Source organism: Triturus cristatus, chromosome 12, assembly GCF_964204655.1.
Source record: "Triturus cristatus chromosome 12, aTriCri1.1, whole genome shotgun sequence".
Taxonomy (NCBI): domain Eukaryota; kingdom Metazoa; phylum Chordata; class Amphibia; order Caudata; family Salamandridae; genus Triturus; species Triturus cristatus.
The window spans coordinates 643,648,328-643,665,910 of NC_140595.1; the positions used below are offsets into that span (position 1 = coordinate 643,648,328).

The 17,583-nt window shown below is 44.6% G+C and overlaps 1 protein-coding gene across 2 annotated transcripts in view; it reads left to right on the forward strand.

The window, feature by feature from the left end:
• The window catches only part of USP10 (ubiquitin specific peptidase 10), a 333,623-nt gene that overhangs the window by 25,293 nt on the left and 290,747 nt on the right, over positions 1–17,583 (forward strand). For both annotated transcript variants that reach the window (XM_085638327.1, XM_085638328.1), the window contains exon 2: positions 4,808–4,876. In XM_085638327.1, the coding sequence (XP_085494453.1) occupies positions 4,808–4,876 (69 nt within the window). The remainder of the gene's footprint in view (positions 1–4,807; positions 4,877–17,583) is intronic.

Genomic DNA, 17,583 nt, shown 5'->3' on the forward strand with positions numbered 1-17,583 from the left:
AGATCCGTTACGGTATTAATGGCACTGTTTTAAAATGGTTCACTTCTTACCTTCAACACAGATCACAACAAATCAAAATCAAGTCTTGCCTCTCGAAACCTACACCAGTCTCTCTTGGCGTACCCCAGGGCTCAATCCTCTCCCAGTCACTGTTCAGTCTCTTCATGGAACCCCTTTCTATCATCCTGAAGCAAGCTGAATCAAATTCCACTTATATGCAGATGACGCGCAACTCTACTACAAAATTAAAGCTCCTAGAGACATTTAACACCTCCATGTCACACTGTGTAATATTCAATCGTGGTTTAACTATAATCTAAAATTAAACCCCACCAAAACAGAAATTATCCTGTTCTCCCCCAAAAGTAACCACCTTCCTATCAAAGACTGGAAAATTGACCTGAAGGCTCGAAACTGTACTCTACTCCCCTCAGATCAGTACTAAACATGGCAGCCAGGCTCATAACAGATATCAAATGGTATGATCACATCATGCCTGCACTTAAGACCCTCAAATGGCTTCCTATAAAAGGAAGATGCAATTTCAAGACTGCGTGTATCACCCACAAAGCCGTTCACTCGCTCTCCTCTGATTATTTAGATAACAAACTCATTAAAGCAGGAAGACCAGATCACTGAGAAGCTCCAACATACCTCTTCTCGTCCCTCCCAAACTAAACTAGCATTGGCATAGCCAATAGGTCTCGCTTTTGACGAGAACTAAAAACAAATCTACCCAGATTGCTCTTTCTCGGGTAATGCTACCAGCATATGGAACTCTCCCCCGAGGGACTTCAGATGCACCACTCCTTCACTGGCTTCAAAAGAGACCTAAAACGCCATCTCCTCAACAAACACGAACAGTTGAGCAATTCTTGACCTCGGTTCTATCAGTCTCTACTTTTAACCTGTTAAACATCTGGCTGTTTATTTCTGTTTTGCCTCCGTATACCATGATGGTCGTTGTTTCACTGGACGCAAAACTGTCGACTTGCCCGTTAACAGTAACCGTCCTTAGGGCCTAGCTGCTGTTTATGTACATATTGTATTCCACCCGCTTTGTCAAATATTTCCATGTGTAGTTGGTTTGTTTGTGCAGGAGTCTTAGTTTGTTGTGCGTCATTTACGAAGTGACTGGCTTATGGCCTGGCTCTTGATTCTGTAAAGCGCTTTGATACCCCCGGGTCTAGCTAGCACTATATAAAACTTCTAAATAAATGACTGAGTATGAAATCTCTCCATTTTATTGTTGTCACCACCACCACCATCACAGTTAGACCAGGGCCTGCCATTTGCCTTATGGGGTTTGGAGTAAGCCTAAATGAATTCTTCACTATCCCAAGTAACTCCTTAAGCAAAATTTCCAAAACAGTCTGCCACCTCAGACAGCATCTCAGCAGAAGCACACAGAATTTGCATGTTGTCTAGTGTTTTCATCTAGCTGTACCATAGCTGTCAAAGCGTTTTATCTGAAAGGTTGGGCCTCTTGTGCCTCCATCTGTGATTCTCCCTCCAACACTTTGACCCTGTCCTCCGTTGATGCAAATGCGTGCCACTGCTTTCTTCATCCACATACCAGGTCTTCCATTTCTCCTCTGTTACACACTACGGAGCCTGCTGTGGATGTATTATGCCCCAGGACTGTTTGTGCATCCTGAATTGAGTGCTGGAGGGTCTGCTCATCTCTCAACAGTTGATTTTCACTGGTGGTTTCCCCAAAACGATCCTGCTGGAGCATCTTGAGGCTATCCCTTAGAAGTTAAAAAATTCCCCCCTCTTCTTCACAGCCATGTTCATCACCTCCAGATGGCAGCGTTTCTTTGGATGATACTCTTTACATCCTCTGGAGTCTGTAATATGGGCTGCTTGCAGGTGTGCTTGCCCCTGGAGGAATGATTAAAAGCAGGCTGCTGGCCTCTGATAATTGAAAAGCTTCCTCCAACTGCCCCAGGCAAAAAAAAAGTTACTCTGGCTGGGCATCAGCAGTTCTAGGAGCCCGTTGTCCTCTACATACCGAGCTCAGGCGACACCTCTGACACTTCCACAATCCCACTCCGTCTCACTCGGTGACCTGCCTTATGCAGGCAAACACCATTAGCATTCTCTAGCTCTCATCAGTGCACATCTCGCAGTTTAGACCAGGGATCAGTGATGGCACCACCAACCTCAGGATATCTGACATAGATGAGGCGTCCCCATAGCACCTTGGTGTCCAGAGTCTTGTCAAACAAAGGGCCTGGTCCGGAACTGCAGAGAATCGCAGCTGAACCCACTACTAATTGTATAATTCTCAGTTTAAACCATGCTGACCATGAAACGGAGAAAAGCAACCCTAGCATGGTGATTGCCATTTTTGCCAGGTCCAGCTTTATGTAAAGTACTATTGATTAGGAAAACATGCCCCATCCTCTTTGTAACAAACTCTTCTTCCTGAATCCAATTACGAGAACTTGTGCACACATGGTTCAACCACATAAACGATAACCCATTGCCCTGCCATCGATTACGCTTTCTCCAAATTGATTAGAAGCTAAAGTTAATTAGAAATGTTGACATTATTTAAGAGAATTAGTCATAACCTCAGTATTGCGTAAATGCAATCACGAGTTGAAAGGTAGCCGTCAGTCATCCCAAACCCTCCTTACTAATTAAGACCCCCGAACCTCCTCTTCGAACTCTTCCCCACTTTATCCAATTAACAGGCGTATATGTCCACCGCTCCTAAAACCATCGAACATGAAGTAGCACAAGAGCACAATTACCACAACTAATCCACAATAAAAAAGAAGGCACGCATCACTAATATACTACCTATTTTAACTCCAACCTGGATTCTGGGGTAGCATGATACTTGCTGCAAAGCACTTCAGCACCTCGTCAGAGAAAGTAAGTGATCTATATATACAATTGCCATTTACAATGTAACTTTTAGGTAAGCACCGTTGACAACATCACACTTTTCATGCAGCTTTTTTAAGAACTTTATTGATTTGCACCCCAAAAAAAGTAAGTGTTGAAATCATTAGACGGCAGTACATAAAGAAAATCCCAATTTTTTTGTATTTCATTATTTGCATCTGCTGCAGAATCCCAACATTTTATTGGCCCTTCAATATTCTCTATAGTGTGTGTGTGTGTGTGTGTGTGTGTGTGTGTGTGTGTGTGTGTGTGTGTGTGTGTGTGTGTGTGTGTGTATATATATATATATATATACTGAAAAAACCATAGGTTTCACACACGTTATAGTTAGGAATTAGCATTTAAAAAACCTTGCAAATTCACTTAAAAAACCATAGGTTTCACACATGTTATAGTTAGCTGGACATTTCACTCGTGAAAAACCATTGAAATTCCTCCGTTATAGTTAGTGCAGGGAACTATAACTCACGCGACCGCAATCCTCTGCTGATGACGTCAGATATTACATCACTGTATTTAGACACTTATTTACCCATGTCTTCTTCCATTAATTTTTAGCTATACATATATTACAAATATTTTTTTTTCAGAAAGACACATATGTCATCAGTGATGTAATATCTGACGTCATCAGCAGAGGATTGCGGTCGCGTGAGTTATAGTTGCCTGCACTAACTATAACGGGGGAATTTCAATGGTTTTTCGCGAGTGAAATGTCCAGCTAACTAGAACATGTGTGAAACCTATGGTTTTTTAAGTGAATTTGCAAGGTTTTTTAAATGCTAATTCCTAACTATAACGTGTGTGAAACCTATGGTTTTTTCAGTGAATTTGTACGTTTTTTTAAATGCTAAGTTATGTATTTTTTTTTTTAAAGGTTTTTCACCGTGTGCGTAACGTACGCGCGCTGTGGGCGCACGGTGCGCTTCGCGCACCGCACGCCCACGTTACGCATTTCACAGAATTTTTCTGTTTGTACCGTACGCGCACGCTACGTGCACTCCGCGATTTTTCGAAAAAAAATTACCAGAAATTTTGGCCCTTGGGGGTCCTTCTGTGACCCCCTGACAAAGGCTAGGGGGTCAGGAACTGTCCACCCTGCCCCCTTTTCACGTTCTCCACCTTTGTTTTTCACCCCCTCAGACTGCGAGAGACAAAATGGCGGCCGACACTTCCTGGTTTCGACCGATTCGAATGTTTACTAAGATCTAACAACCAATCAGAATCGAGCTTGCGCACGGTGCGCGCTTATATATATATATATATATATATATATATATATATATATATATATATATATATATATATATATATATATATATATATATATATATATATATATATATATATATATGCTTTTAAATGCTATTTTCTCAGGAAATACTGAACAGATTTACACCAGACCTGCAAAAGGCACATCCCTGACCTGAGGACTACCTCTCTGCCAAATTTCAAGTAATTCTGTTCAGCCGTTCGGGCTGTAGCTTGGACTAAAGGTCCTATGGAAAAATGCATGGGGAAAACGCGTTTTGGGACCCCCCCTTTTTCTCAGCCCCCGCTTGACGAATCCCCCCCGAGACTTTCAGGGAAGGAGCAGAGCGGAACGCCCCACCTATTTTGAAAATTTCGTGAGGATTCGTCAATCGGCGCCAAAGTTATTCCAAATAGAATGTTGCGGATTTCCTATGGAAACACGATCCTAACTATAACTATCTACTGGCGACCGCCAGTAGATTTTATATATATATATATATATATATATATATATATATATATATATATATATATTCTACAGCTCGGTCTTCAGTGGAATATTCATATTTCTGTATATCTATGTCCAATGTACATTTAAACAATTCATGGTAAATGCTTCTTTTTCTCTTTGTAGTACATCTTTGGGGAGTTCAGCCCAGATGAGTTCAATCAGTTCTTTGTGACTCCACGTTGCACAGTTGAGGTAAGAAATACTTTCACGCAACTGTGATGTTAATCCTGTCCGGGTTCAGATGCTGAAATTTTTTTAGAGTTTAGAAATCTGATCCCATTATAGTATGTGAGTGGGACAGATGCATGCTTCTTTATTTTTACATGTTTGTGTATTGGCACTAAAGTGCCCCTTGGCTGAGCTAGTTGTATGTCAAGAAATAGACTTGTTGGTGGGAAGTTGCTGGATCCATCACGTATCCTTCCTTTGCTGAAAAAAGTGCATTGCCTAAGTAAGGTGGACTGAGCAAGAGCGTAATGCAATTGTAAGGTAAATGGGACTAATGCAGCAGCCAGGTTGTTGAAGTTGCTTTGTCGCTATGGTGGTATGTAGTGGTGGAAGGGGTTCATGACCCTTGTTGGGGCCATTGCCTCCTCTCTCCTGACACGTGTATACAATTAGACATGTACTACCAGAATCTTTCCCTGAATGTTATCTGCCTTCCATAGGGTTGCTTGGTTCTAGGTCCTCACCCCTCGTCCTGCTTCTGACCTGTTAGACGCTCTTATACCTTTGTCCAATTGTGTATTGGGGAACTGCAGAAGTGCTCAGTTTCCATACGCCCTTTACCAAGTGCCTCCGCCACCTACTGTTAGGCTGAGTAACCTGGCTTCTAATGACTCAGTGCAGTAGCATAGCAATGATGCAAGCTCAGTTACCTCACTGCACCAACATGTAGCTACAAGTGTAGCTTTCCTGTGAGACAAAGTGTAACGCCCTGAACGTCTCAGGATCGTTTAACAGACACGACAATGAGGACGCAACCACTTGTGAAGGGTTAGTTCTTTTAATGAAGGCAAATAAAATACAAAGAACAAGCAAAAGTTATAGTCCCTGGAATCCTCCAGGCTAAGTACGTTACCAGCCCACAGCACGGATGGTCCTAACCGTCCTCTGCATATACGCCGATCCCGGCGTATGCCAACAGAGGGCAGAAATGAAATGGCCGACAATGCCAATCGGTAGGCTGTGAGGGGCACGAAGAGTGTTGGGGAGAATCGAGGAGTCAGGGAAACACCCAGCCGGGGTCTCTACCTGAAGGGAGCAGCCGCTCAACCTCTTCCTCAGACTGCACCGGGACGCGGAGTCACCTCCTGGTGATGCGTCACCGATACCCCAATCACAAGCAAGAAGACTGAACCGAGAGCAGCCGCTCGATCGATCCTGTGGACTTCCGAGTCTGTAACGCGGCAAACACCTCCTGGTGTGCGTTACAGCTGGCAGTCCCTGTGTCTCTGGTCGGGCTGGGAGTTACGACTCCAACCAGCAAAAGCGCCACTGCGCTTGGACTCAGCCGAGTCAAAAAGCGAAGCTCAATGGTTGACCGGTAGAGCTTCCGGGTCCTTCACAGGTGACGATGGGGCAAGACACGGCCCAGGGAGTAACGACTCGACCTACCTCCGTTCTTGCCTTACTGGAGCACCACTCCGGAACACTGCTCTTCACGAAGCAGGTACGTCGGTGTAAACACAATATCCGACAGCCTTGTACCTCCCGGTTCCTCCCTTTATAGGGCGTGTTTTCCTTGAGTTATGTAACAGCTCTCCTGTTTACATAAGGGCGTGTTTCCCTTGAGTTATGTAACAGCTCTCCTGTTTACATAAGGGCGTGTTTCCCTTGAGTTATAGGGCGTGTTTTCCTTGAGTTATGTAACAGCTCTCCTGTTTACATAAGGGCGTGTTTCCCTTGAGTTATGTAACAGCTCTCCTGTTTACATAAGGGCGTGTTTCCCTTGAGTTATGTAACAGCTCTCCTGTTTACATAAGGGCGTGTTTCCCTTGAGTTATGTAACAGCTCTCCTGTTTACATAAGGGCGTGTTTCCCTTGAGTTATGTAACAGCTCTCCTGTTTACATAAGGGCGTGTTTCCCTTGAGTTATGTAACAGCTCTCCTGTTTACATAAGGGCGTGTTTCCCTTGTATGACAGGAATTCTTGACACAAAGTATTGAAATTGCATTTATTTAGAGCTTACTACCCATGACGAGACGTTTAACCATTTTACTGCGGGTCGCATCTCACTCCAAAATTAATCGTAGAGTGGTTATTATTTCTTGGGATTAGTCTCCTGCACTGAAGGAAACCCTTTGATGGTGTTGTGTGATCATTAGTGTGACTTTGTTGGGTGTATGAATAGTTGTGCAAGAGGAGATTAAATAATGTTAGGTTGCAGAGATATGGTTTCAAACCAGAAAAGATTGTGGTCTGGGAGGTGTGGACAATTTGCAGAAAAAAAGTAATTTATTTATTTTTTAATTTATTTTAAAAGTTTTATATAGCGCTAGCTAGACCCCGTAGGTATCCGTGCGCTTTACATACATACTGTAAAGAAAAACAGACGGAAATTGCATTACATAGTAGGCAGGCAGTAAGGATGCAAAACCAGGGATTAAAAAAAATACAGCATGGAAGATAAGGTGGTTAACGCAGTCCGGACACCAACTATCCTTGAATGTCAAGAGAGAGGGGTAAACTCGGATATTAAAGTCTAGGTTAGTTGACGTTGGTCAGGAAAGTATTTGTTAAGGAGATGGATTTTCAGGTCCCTTTTGAAATCGGGAAGGAGGGGTTGCATCTGAGGACTCTAAGGTGAGCATTCCACATCCTGGGAGCGTTGCCAGAGAACGATATTATTGTGTGGTTTTCTTTTTCAGTTTCGGAGGAATAAGGAGGAGTGAGTTGGAGCTTCTCAGCGATCTGGATTGACCTGCTCTTACCAGTTTGTTGTTCAGGTAGTTAGGGGCCGGAGAGTGAAGTGTTTTGTGTGTGATGCAGGCCAGTTTGTAAATACACCTCCCTTCCATGGGAAGCCAGTTGAGGGAGTTGAGAGCTGGAGTGATGTGATCAAATCTGTTTACTCTAGATACGAGTTGAGCAGCCATGTTCAACACTGCCCTTAGAGGGGCTAGGTGAGCTTTTGGAGTCCCTGTTAGGATGGTGTTCCCGTAGTCGATTTTTAGAGAGAACTAGGGATTGGACAACTGTCATCATGGGGAAGAAAAGGTTTCAATTTCTTGGTGTTTTAGAGAGAAAAGAGCACTTTTTGCATAGTTTTTGATGGGAGCCAACAATGATAACTTCTTGTCAAGGGTGATGCCTAGAGACTTAACTGAGTCGGATGGGGCAGTTTAGGGCGACCAGATTCTTGAGCCACTCTTTGATTGGACGATTGTTGCTTTTGGGAGAGAATAGGATTAGTTCTGTTTTATCTGTATTGAGTTTTAAGTGGTTAGGGTTAAACCAAGTTTGGATGGAGTGCAAGGCAGGCAGCATGGGTCTTAGAGTAGGCTACACTCAGAATAAGTCATGCTGAGGATGGAGGGTAAGGAGTTTATGGGTAGGAAGGAGAGAGAACAATCAACAGTTTGAATTTTCGGTCAGTTTTCTTGCTGGAGTTTGAGAATACAGTGGTTTTTAGGGTTCTTGAAATATTAAATCTGAGGATGCAAAACTGTAGAAGTAAAAAACATTTTGGCCTATTCACAAACTGCATTTTGTAATGCGAAAAGTAATACTAAAGTAGTGCTATTCGTGGCCTGCAAAATGCTACTCCCTAACCTACTTGTGTACCAATGCCTTCTTTATCTTTTCTGTGCACATAACCACGCCACAGTGGCAGAGATCTCTTCACTCACTGGTATCTATCAATTATAAATGTGAAAGGGGCTGGAAAATTGAGAATAATCCTAAATGGCGGAGGTTTTTAGGAAAATTTAAAGAGGGATTTAGGGAGCGACATGCTAACACATCCATCCACAAGGGTAGGCCCACTGCTATTCACAAACTCTACTTCAAAAGTTTCTCAAGCCCTAAAGGTGTCAAAATATAAGTAGATGTACTATAGCTCGGCCTTTTAATAATTCAAGTGGCATCATGGCCAACCACTGGTACTGCAACACACTTGCTTAGAAAACAGTGGAGACCAGGAAATGAAACAAAACCCCATAGGAACTAATATAAGATTAGTTCAATTAATTTGACACTTTCAAAAAAAAAAAATATATACACACAATGTTGATAAATTGTAATGAAATTATTTGTTTATTTTAAAAGGCAAGCTTACTTAAAATAATGTAATTACACTTAAAGATTGCTTACACACAATTACAATTTTTCTATATAATTTATCATTTTTATTGGGTGTTTTTTTTAATTGTATAAAAAAATAAAAATTTAAATGAATTAGGTAATACTCGTAATTTGAAATAATGTGCTCTAACATTGGTTTTTATTAGTTCTATGCTAAATAAAAAACAAAATACATTCAATCTTATTTTGTTTAATTGATAAACTGTATTAATGTTCTCTATACTTTCCTGTAGGCAGATCACCACCCCTGTGGCAGGGATTTCCACTGATGTGTGCAAAGTTACTAGTAGTAATTTAACATTTTATAAATACTGTTTTTGAAGATTCTACCCCCTCATTTGAAGGAGTGGAGACATGTAGGTCCACTCATAGGTGAAAATCTACTTTTAGAAATAGTGAATCACATCTACCTGTACAAATGGCTCCCATTTTTGCATGTAAGCTATCATATTGTTTTGTGGAATGTGCATGTCACTTATCACCCTCGTGTGGGACTCGGGTGCCTAACCACACAGATGGCACACTACATAGTTATGTAAAATTATGCAGATTATCTCCTACAATGCAGCAATAACTTGTAAGTCTGAGCAAGTGCTTTTTGCAAGTTTACATTAAAGGCAAAGAATTACTATTACTGAATAAATATTTCTGATGGATTCTTACAACCGCATATTCCTTGGCTCAAGACCACTCTCAGGCGCCAGACTGGACCCAGAGACACTCTTCGCAGGCCTCAAAAAATAATAAAAGTGATACCAGACCTACTGACCTAAATAGTCTATTCGACCTAACTAAAATGCTCTGGGCCAGTGAACCAATCTCAAATTGTGTGATCCTAGGCAAATATTTTATTTCACCGACCCTTCTTTTTCTACATTATCACATATGAGAGCACCTTCAAATATGTGAGGATCAGCATGGCTGCTGCACAAAAACGTGTATGTTTCATTTAATAGACTAAACATTTGTTCCATGTGGAATAAGAATCTAGCCCACATAAAAGGGTACACATGACCCCTGATGTGCCTCTTAGTTCACTATTAGCATTGTCAGGAATGTTGCTCAGTTCATATTGAAAAACTCTCACTTTAAATAAATATTTTAAAGCGCAAAGTTGTAATGCATTGTCAATTATAGACCACATATTTTTTTTAAATCTGAAATGGACACAAAATTTATCAGTGACATACATTTTTTTTTTTAAAACAAATTTTATTCATTTATTTTGCAATATAATGGGCGAAAGCCCCACCATGACCTGTGTGAGCAGAGGAATAATAATTGCATTGGTAACCATTGTTATGATAATGAACAGTACCTGTCGAACATGCAGGTAAAACAATAATACAAACAGTATGCAGACAGTTGTCAATCTCCGTAATACAGTACATGATTCATCAGATTTGAAATATACATCATGGCAGAATAATAATTTGACCAAATGATGTACCATAGGGTGATACACGTCAGGGATCAGAGGGTGCCGCTCATGGATCCTCCTCGGGCAGAAGGGTCAGGCCGATTCCGCGATATGACGCCCACTGTCTCCAGATGTTTTCTGGGGCTACCCCGGGCCTCAAAGACGGCAATCTCGGCCCCCATACATTTATCCAATTCATTCTTCCATTTGCCTACGGTCGAGGGAGATGACGCGGTCCACCCCTGTGCAATATCCCTTTTGGCAATGGTCAGGGCAAGGAGTAGCAGATGTTTATTGCTGTTTCCCCCCCCCCCCCCCCGTATCGTCTGTGGAGTGTAATAAACAGTCAGGGTCCAGTGGCAGCACCCACCCCAGCACCTCGTTAAAACATGACCGAAGCCTGTTCCAAAAGGGCTCTAAGGCCGTGCAGCTCCAAACAGTATGTAGGAAGGACCCCTTTTCCCGGCCACACCTCAAACACACTGGGAACTGAATAAACCCCATGCGCCACAGTCAGACCCTAGTGTAATAAACTCTATGTAAGTATTTGAACTGGATGAGCCGATGGCGTGTGGAGACTGCCGTGTCCCTCGGGCTGGCAATTGCTTCAGCCCAATCATCTGTTAATTCAGGAATATCTGCCTGCCAGGCCAGCCGGGTTTTGTCGAGGGTGGTAGAAGTGTGTGTCGTCAATGTTTGATATATTTGTCTGATTTTTGTGTAGACCGAGGTCCCCCATAAGTAGACGTCCCTCTAAGGGCTGGTACTCAGGGAGAGCCTCTATATTACGGATCTGAGGGGGAGAGTGTGTGGCGGAGCTGTACAAATTTGTAAATTTGTGATTTGTGGAGGCTGAAGTCTGTCTGCAGTTGTTGAAATAATTTTAGGGTAGTGCCCTGTAATATATCCCCTAGGGTCGAGATCCCCACCAGGTCCCAATCTCGAAACCCACATAGTGTGGTTGCTGTTCGGAGGTGTGTGCTGTACCACAGGGCGTTTGTTTAGTGAGTTTCCCTTTCCACCCCATTTGTCTGGTCTTGGCCCTCCATAATTGTATAACTACCCTGCCAGCCAGTGGTAAGTGGTCTAAACGTGTGGAGCTATACAATAAATGAAGAAGAGGGACTTTTTCCAGAGCCGTGTGCTCAATAGCATATGCCGGATCTGTATGGGAATTATACCACCATTCGTTGATTACGAGGATGTGAGACGCGACCTAGTAGGAGTAAATATCAGCTGCAGCTATCCCCCACAGTATGTGGACTGTGCACAAGTGCGGAGCGCCACACGAACCGCTCCACCTCCCCAGAGAAAGTTTTGTTTGGCATTTCCCTGCGCAAACAGAGCACGGTGGAAGGGGTATGAGAAATTTTGGAGGCGGTATAGGATCTGAGACAAAGAGACCATCTTAAAGATGGCTGAGCGCCCGTAAAGGAAGAGGGGGAGAGCAGACCATATCGATGTTACATTTTTAAGGCTTGTTAGCAATGGGGTAATATTATGCGCCCAGGAAATCTTGGGGCATGGGGAAATGTAAATCTCCAAATATTTGAACCCATCTGTAGCCCTGGAGAGCTGTGCGGCCCATGTGTTGCGACCCTGGTGTCCACACACGGGGAATAAGATGGACTTAACGGAATTGGCGTGGAGGCCTGTGGTGCCACCAAATACTCTAAGGATTTCCAGTATACGGAGTCCAGAGTACCAAGGGTCTGTCATAAAGAAGAGAACGTCGTCCGCATATAATGCTATACGATCTGATCACTATCGGGACCAGTCAAACTCCCTGAGCACTGGGTCGCTTCTAACTCAGGCCGCTAGAGGTTCGACTGCGAGGGCGAACAGCAATGGAGAGAGTGGGCAGCCCTGACGGGTACCCGTCTGGATCGGGAAACCGTGTGAGCGGTGCCCCGCAATCCCTACTGATGCAGTTAAATCTGTGTATAACCGTTGTATATATGTCAAGCGAGGTCCAAAATTGATTGCTTCGAGCAGTTGAAAGAGAGAGACCCAGCTCAGCGAATCAAAAGCTTTGTCAAGATGTGCTAATAACAGAGCAGCGGGTCGGGCCAGCGTTATGAACTCGCCGGATATTGTGCCTAGTGGCTCTCTGGGGCAAAAAGCCGAACTGATCAGGGTGGATCAGGTCCGTGATGCATCCCGAAGTCGATCAGCCAGGACTTTCCCTAGCAGTTTGGGTTCAAAATGAATAAGGGAGATGGGGCGATAAGAGGAGGGGTCCTCCGGGGGTTGACCAGTTTTGAGAAGGAGCACAATCTGTGTGTCCCCAGTCCCTTGGCAAACTTGCCAGGTCTGTGGCTTCGGCAATGGTCGCCAGTAAATGAGGCCCCAGAAGTGGCATGCGTGAAAGGAGGAACTCCATGGGGAATCCATTTGGACCCGGGGCGAGACCAGGGCATAGTGCGTTAATGGCACCAGTCAGTTCCTCCAGGGTGATTGGGGTCTCTAGTTGTTTCCGGACAGTCCGGGAGCCAGCGGGGCGGAATGTCCACTAGAAATTCCGCAATGAGTGACAGAAATCTGCTCCTTCCGGGCGTATAGGGATGTGAAGTGCCTCGCAAACTCTCCCGCAACACCTTGTGTACACGGACCCATCTGGACCTCGAATAGTAGGCATAACGGCCGGGGCACCCTCTGCTTGGCACAGTCTGTGGAGCGTTTTACTGGATTTATCACCCCATGGATAAATCAGATGTTGTGATGCCTCCCAAATCTCCTTGGCTGCATTCGATAGATATTGACGGAGCTCCTGTTGTGCGAGGATCAGATTGCGGCAGAGGATGGGGTTGGAGTTGAGATGGGAGGATCGGGTCACCTGGTGCGTTTCTAGTGTTTCAAGCTGTTCGCGGCGTATTCGTTTCTCTATAGTACGATAACTAATTTCCGAGCCGGGGACGGTCGGTTTAAGAGATTCCCAGTGAATGCTGCTAGAGGGGGCGGAGGGAACGTTATCCGCTAAATAAGTAGTGACCGCCGAATTTAGCATATCTTGATAAGCGGGATTACGGAGGTGCCAAGGGGACATTCTCCATCGGAACGGGGTTTGCGGGAACATGTGTGAAATTGCATAGTGACCAGGGAGTGATCTGACGGTCCGCGGGATTGATGCAGTACCTGTGAAAATCTGTGGAGAAATACTCTAGGGACAAAAAAGTAATCAAGCCGGGACTGCGAACTGTGGACCGCCGAAAGGTATGTATATTCATGCTCTGTAGGGTGGAATGCGCGCCATATGTCTGCCCAGCGTCGAAGCCAGTGTGTGCAATTTAGTCTGGCCCAGTGATGGATGGATATTTATGTTGCGCTGCAGATCTAAAGGCACCATGGTGTCGTTCCAGTCACCTCCCAGCAGGGTTAAGCCCACAGGAAGGGTTCCCTACATCCCCAGAAGTCTGTCCATGAAAGTAGCTCCTAATGGAGGGGGAGCATAGATACTGCCAACGGTAATCTGTTAGTCACAGGAGAGGAATCTGCCCCGGAATCCGTCCTGTGTGAAATGTATTGAAACTGGACCCTACGGTGAATAAGAACCGCCACCCTCCTGGAGCCTCTAGTTTACCCTGCATGGTAAACATGGCAAAAGCCAAATCGGGCGAGGCATGGGGCTTTGGTCCCAAATTAATAGGTCTCTTGTAACCGCAGGATATATGCTAAGTACCTTTCGCCTGTCGTAGTACGGCGCTTCGTTTCACTTAATTCAAGTGTCCCCGAACATTCCACGAGACCACAGTTAGGTCCCCGAGGGGGTTTACACCACCGGGTATCATTAAGCTCTAGGTTGGAAATAACTAGAGCAAGAAGATCAGCGCAGAAGAACATACGAAATACTGCACCTGTCTGTATATAACTAAAACATACTAACAGTGCAAAACTACAAACTCTTAAAGTCCCACCCCCCCACCCGACACTGCCAAAAACAAGGAGCATCTGTTGCGGTGTGTAGAGCAGCAGACCCCCAATGAGGGCCCCCCCCAGTTCTCACACCAAAGGTTCCCACCCCACCCTAGAACCCTAAGAGCACGGGGAGTGCAAGAAGTCCTTGGCTCAGCAACCCATAGCCGAGCTCCCACGCCTGTCCAAAGAGAACACCACAATTTTCAGGGCGGCCGATCAGGACTTGCCGACATCCTGTCCGATCCCGGCCCTTGACGCTTCTGACACTTGTTGCGTCGTGGCTACTGGCTCTGCGAGAACCAAGAGGTTCTCAGTCCATAGCCGATGAAGAGTTCGCTCGGAGCTGTGGGCGTTCATCCCTCCGGGTGAAGACCGCCTCGAGTGTCGAAGAAAAAGGACTTTGAATTATAGATTACGCGCATCCTGGCCAGTTAAAGCAGCATATATTGTACGTTCAGTTCCCTGAGTCTACGCTTCGCAGCCATGAAGGATTGGCGTTGTTGTTGGACCAGGTGCGTATAGTCCGGGATTATCATGATAGGGCGGCATTCATGTGCGAAACTGTCCTTATGCGACCTGGCGAATCTCAGGATAACGTCACGGTTGCATAGTTCATGATCTTTGCGATGACCGGTCTTGGGGCCGTGCTCAAGGCCCTGTGTGACCGTTCCACCACGAAGGTCGAGGATAGGAGATCATTAGGTAGGATAGCTGTGAACCACTTAGTGATGAAGTTCGTCATGGAGACCCCCTCGCAGCCCTCCAGCAGGCCCACGAAGTGTAGATTGTTCCGTCGGGCGCGACCCTCCGCATCCTCCACTCTAGAGGCCAGTTCTTGTGTCACGACCGTGTGCTTGTTCACTTTCTTCTGGAGGGAGGTCACAGAATCGTCGACCGCTCAGACCCTCGTTTCAGCCTCGGTGATTCGGTCCACAGCTTTGCGAAGGTCCTGGCTCAAAAAGGAGACCTCGAACCCCACCATACCAATTTTCGCATCCAGCGTATCACGGACACTGTTGATCGCCGCCAGGAGGGTCGTGTTGTCTGGAGTAGAGCTGCCCCCAGTAGCCATCGTGAACTGGTCTGATGCCCTGTTTGGGGCCGGCCCCCGTTGGTCCTCCCTTAATGACCTATTTTTAATGTTAAAACTATATAACCTACATACTATATGTGGAAATTGTTTTTTAGCAAATATTTTATAATTTTTGCATTACCAAGTAAAGTTAACTGATTTTAGTACTATTAAAATCTTAGTTTCCATCACACTTCAGAATTACAAAAAGTGCTATTCTGACGGATATATTTTGAATTCATTGTTCAGACCATTTTCAAGCTTTTTAAATGTTAGAAAAATAACTGATCTCCTACAGCCTTACATTTCACACTCCCTGTACCCCAGCACGATTGTCAGACAGCTCACTTTATAGACTCTCCAACTTTGCAGCCTGAGAAATAAAACTGAAAGCCAATCTCTAAGATAAAATAAGCAGCAGTTTGTAAGAATACATAATCTAACATTTGACCTTTTTCATTGAATGCACCACAAATGTGCCCAGATAAAAACAAGTTTTAGAAGGCATCTTTATTGTACATTCACTTTCTGAATGAACAGAACACCTGTTCTTTGCGAGCTTAAGCTCTCTCTCCAGAACGGGCCAGTAGGCGCTACAAATAACTCCAAGATAAAAACTAACTTTCCATACTTAGTGTGAGAATTGATTTTTTTGAGGCTTCTTTCGCTGCAGTGCCCTCGCGTGTTAGTGCGACCCTTCCACACTACCCCTCAACTGTCTGTGGACACCAGCTTTTTTTTTTTCTCTCCATAGCACTTTGTGGGTTCAGAACTCTGATCCCAACTATGTGGTGGGTTTCCAAGGGCTTTCAAAATCCTACTACAATGTACTATAGATGTCCCCAGCGAAAACAGGATATAAGCTTGGCAGAGACTGCATGAAGCAGGTGTTTGTCAGAAATATGTTCAATGTGCACTTGTTGTACTTCGGCTGTGTCCACAGTGCTAAGTTGTGCATGAAGTGTGCTGTCATGCCTCTAAAGGGGATTCTGTAATTTGAAATAAAGCTGTACTTTGCCGAACATGAGACTCTGTCGAAGCACAGTTTGCCCCCCACCCGCGATTCAAGTTGCAGTTTCTGATCTTGAGGCTGCTCCTGTAGACAGTCTTTCCTGGTCAGTCTTCTGTAATTGCAAGCCCAGACATACCAATAAGAAGGCTAAGAGGTACTCGACCCCACTATTAAGTCTAGTGAAAATATAGTCACACGCCTCCAGTGTCATACGAATGTGACCCAGGTACGCAATTGGTACTGACGTGCCCTGAATTTCCCTAGATGTCTTTAACCCTGCAGCAGATAACTGCCTCCAGATAGAGCCCATGCTGCCATTATTCAGTGTGATTCCGGCTCCCTCTCGTGCACCTTTGGGACCCATGGAGCTACTGGGTCTCCCATTTAGAGTTCTGCTAACAGACTTGCCCCGCCCCGCCCTGACCATGCCAGGGAATACTGTACCAACGCTGGCATGGACTCATGATCCGATACAGACACTGAACCGGGCGTGGGTCCGCTTCAGTCCCATGTCGCACTATAAGATCACAAAAGGGCAACCAGTTGTTATGCAATCTGACTCCAAGACCTGCTATTACACCCGTATTATAGGTTTTATGATCTCTTCAGTTCTGATTCTGACCCAGTGCTAGAATCTATTTTAGCCCTCAGATCTACTAATAGTTTCCTCTGGTAAGATACACCCTGTGTTGTGGGATATGGAAAACGAAATCTTCCTTGCATCCTGCCGGTATCTCTGCTGTGGCCCATTTGTTGCATGATGACCAGGATAATGCGAAGAATTTTCTCAGAGCCTAAACACTGCAGATTAAATAGGTAGAGGTATTGACAACAGTGCCGTCCTTAGGCAGCATGCTTTGAGATTAACCCAGTTTTCGGTGTATGTTCAAGCATCCTTAATGGTCAAGCCTTTTAGCTGGCTCCTAACTTGTAATTCTGACTTTTTACCCCGTTGTCTTCCAGTAACTAGTTTTTTTAGTATGTGATTGAATTGACTTTTACTTAAATTATTTTACATGCTAATGCCCCTTTCCCATTGGCTGCCTACAGCAACCTCTACGAGACTATATTGCATGTTAAAGCACTGTAGTGATTACACCTAGGCAGTTAGGTGTAAAAGCACAGCTTCTAGAGAGAATGAAGTGACCAACCTTGACATTCAAACATCTGCATT